Below are 3186 nucleotides of genomic sequence, written 5' to 3'. Positions count from 1 at the left end.
CTTGAGAGTCCCTTGGACGGCAAGGAGATCCAACCAGTCCATTCTGAAGGAGATCAGTCCTGGGTATTCATTGGAAGGAATGATGCTGAAGCTGAAACTCCAGTACTTTGGTCACCTGATGCGAAAAGCTGACTCACTGGAAAAGACTCTGATGCTGGGAAGGATTGGGGGCAGGAGGAGAAGGGGACGACAGAGGATGAGATGGCTGGATGGCATCACTGACTCGATGGATGTGAGTCTGAGTGAACTCCGGGAGTTGGTGATGGGACAGGGAGGCCTGGCTGCGATTCACGGGATCACAAAGAGTCGGACACAACTGAGCAACTGAACTGAATTGAACCGAAGTACCTTATGAAAGACAACATAAAATACCACATGCGTGAAACAACGCCAAAATGCTACAAAAAACATTATTCCCAAAACAAAAAAAGAACACTCAGAATTTGATGAAAAAGTTGATGGATAAACATGAGAAAAATTCAGTAAGAAGAGGAAGAAGATAGAGGTGGATAAGTGAAGAAAATAGAAGAGCCCGTCCCTACTATCTAATACTTGAATAATAGTTTCAGGAAACAAGAGCTGAGAAAATAAAGGGGAAAATAATCAGTGAAATAATTCAAGAGATTTTCCCAGACTCAAAATAGAGTATCACTTTCAAGTTTCTGAGGAAAAACAATTTGCAACCCTGAATTCTATGTTTAATCAGACTATGATTCCAATGTGAGAGCAGATTATAAATACATTTGCAAACATACAAGGTTTAAAAATATATATATATACATACTCCTTTTCCTCACAAACTACTAGAAGAGGCCAACGAAGGAGCTAAACCAAAGAAAAGTAAATAGGAACTGCAATACAGAACAGAATCCTCAGAAGACTAGTAAAGGGAGCTCTGTGGACAAGAACCACACCTCTAGCTTACATAGGGCTAACATAGCACTGCACAAAGCAGCAGATCAGAAGGTCCCCAAAGACACTTTCCTCAGCAAGATGAAAATGACAGAATGCCTGATATGCACAAATATATTCAGAAACGATTCAGATCACTGGCAGAGTAGTTAGGGTGTAATTATTGATATGTGCATTAAAAGCTGTGTGTGCAAACGTGTAAACTAATAAGCAAATGATCAATTATTAAATCAGAAAGACAAAGTTGTATAGAACAGTTTATTAAAAGGATCATCACTAACAGCATACTGACTCATAATAACGTAAGTAATTCCTACTGATCTTGTGAAATTATCTACTAGAAAAATGAGAAAATATACTTTTGTTTCATGGGGGAACAAGAGGAGAAAAGAGTGCTAAATTCACCATCCAGAATGGGAAATCAATAAACACAATCATCAGAATAGTCAAGAAGTAGCAATATACACGTGTTACTTAAGAGACATGGAATACCAAAAAAGTAACAATAATTAATAAAACCAGTTTTCTCTAAGAAAAGGGAAAAAAGTAGTAGGATGGCAAGTACTGGAAACTCATAGATACTAGTCAACTCTCTGAATCGTGTAATTTCAACGAAAATTTTTTTAAAATCATACCAACAGATTGATACAATCTCAAAACTGATGATCAAAATGCCTCAGGTTAGCAAACACCAAGAAAATACTATCACTGCTCAGCAAGTTTACACTCGATCACATCTGTCCCTCATTTGATTTCCTAGCTAGGTCTCTTTGGTAGAGTTACCTTGTGCCATTAAACGAGGTGATTTTCTTGGTGATCTCACTGAATTTTCTTCTACTTTGTCCCTCAAATTCCTGTTAGGTAAAATCAGTTCTTCGTCATCAATGGTATCATTGCCACTTTCTTTAACAACTCCTTCATCCATAATATCGTCAAGACCAACAACTAGGAAAAAAAGAAACAAAACAAAAATTTTTTTAAACATTGGTGATGTTAAGTGTTTAAAGGCAGTACAGAAAACACTGTGAGACAGTTTCCTAAAATAGGATAATGCCACTAACAAGCTCCCAATTCAGTTTACAAACTTCTACCTTATGAGGCAACTGGTCAAAGAGAAGACTAGCTGTGATTCTTCTTGGTTTGCCCTCCACTGTCACACACTCTCACTTATCACTCACTGTACCTCTGTGAACATCGTAAGCAGCTACACCTGGAGTACTTAATTAATCCCAAGTTTGGTTAAAGAAGTACAAAAAAGAGTAAATACCCTGAAAAGCTTGCAATTCTAGGATCATGCTAGAACCAAAAGATTCAAGTTCTAGCTGTAATCTATTCCTTGAAGACTTTTATGCTACATGTGTGAGACTAAGTAATGGAGATATACTTCTGAGTTACATCAAGTGCATGCGCACGCAAACACACACACACACAGAATGAAAAACACAATGTAACTTCCCCCTCCCCCCACAAGTTGGGGAAAACAGTAGATGTTTAATATAACTATATAATTAAGTTACCTTCCCCTAATCAAAAGAGAGTCATTCATTTAATGGCAGGGGAGGAGGCATGGAAAAGGAATGCAAGACACTGTATTTATATTATCAACAGGTTTATTTCTGTACCGAACAAATGTCATTTTACTAGCTGACATACAGCAATTCTAAATGTGCAGTTGTATAAAATCTTGTGAAAAGAACGTGATTATTGCAGTCATATGACCTGGATTCAAGTCCCTGCTAAAACACTTAAATAAAACCTGACCAAATCCTTAACCTCTCTACCAGTTTCTTTTATCTCTAAAACGAGAACAACAATACCTGTCCTACCTACCTCACAGGGCTGTTGTGAGGATCAAGTGAGATGATGTATGAGAACTCACTTTGTAACTTTAGAGCACTACACAAATGTTAGTTATTATCTTCATCCTAGGGGTTAGAAGGAACCTCAAGAAGTTATCTAGTCCTCATCTTTGTATCCAAGTAGAACTTCATTTAAGAGTTCAACAAGAAAGTGGTCTATCCTAAAAATTTAAAGAGAACAAAATTCTTTATAAATATACTTTCAAATGGTACAATCCTTTTGAAGAGCAATTTGACAACAAACAGAATTATGAAACTCCTTATATACTTTGACCAAAATACTATATAAGTATAGAAGAGAGAATAAATTATGAAAAAATGCTGGCTAGAAAACATAGTGTGATCCTTGTTAGTAACAAACAAAATGTTGTGCATGCACATTTAGACAAACCAAAAAAAAAAAAAAAAAAAAAAA

General features: G+C 36.5%; 1 protein-coding gene across 3 annotated transcripts in view; it reads right to left on the bottom strand.

The window, feature by feature from the left end:
* PHF3 (PHD finger protein 3) overlaps nt 1–3186 on the bottom strand; it is an 83072-nt gene that overhangs the window by 35858 nt on the left and 44028 nt on the right. For 2 of the 3 annotated variants that reach the window (XM_010840807.1, XM_010840805.1), the window contains exon 2: nt 1696–1857. In XM_010840807.1, the coding sequence (XP_010839109.1) occupies nt 1696–1857 (162 nt within the window). Of the gene's footprint in view, nt 1–1695; nt 1858–2742; nt 2933–3186 lie in introns of all 3 variants that reach the window. The other variant, XM_010840806.1, reaches the window with a different exon arrangement.

The sequence above is a fragment of the Bison bison genome, unplaced genomic scaffold (assembly GCF_000754665.1).
Source record: "Bison bison bison isolate TAMUID 2011002044 unplaced genomic scaffold, Bison_UMD1.0 scf7180017864147, whole genome shotgun sequence".
Classification (NCBI taxonomy): domain Eukaryota; kingdom Metazoa; phylum Chordata; class Mammalia; order Artiodactyla; family Bovidae; genus Bison; species Bison bison.
This window is presented reverse-complemented; position numbering and strand designations above follow the sequence as displayed.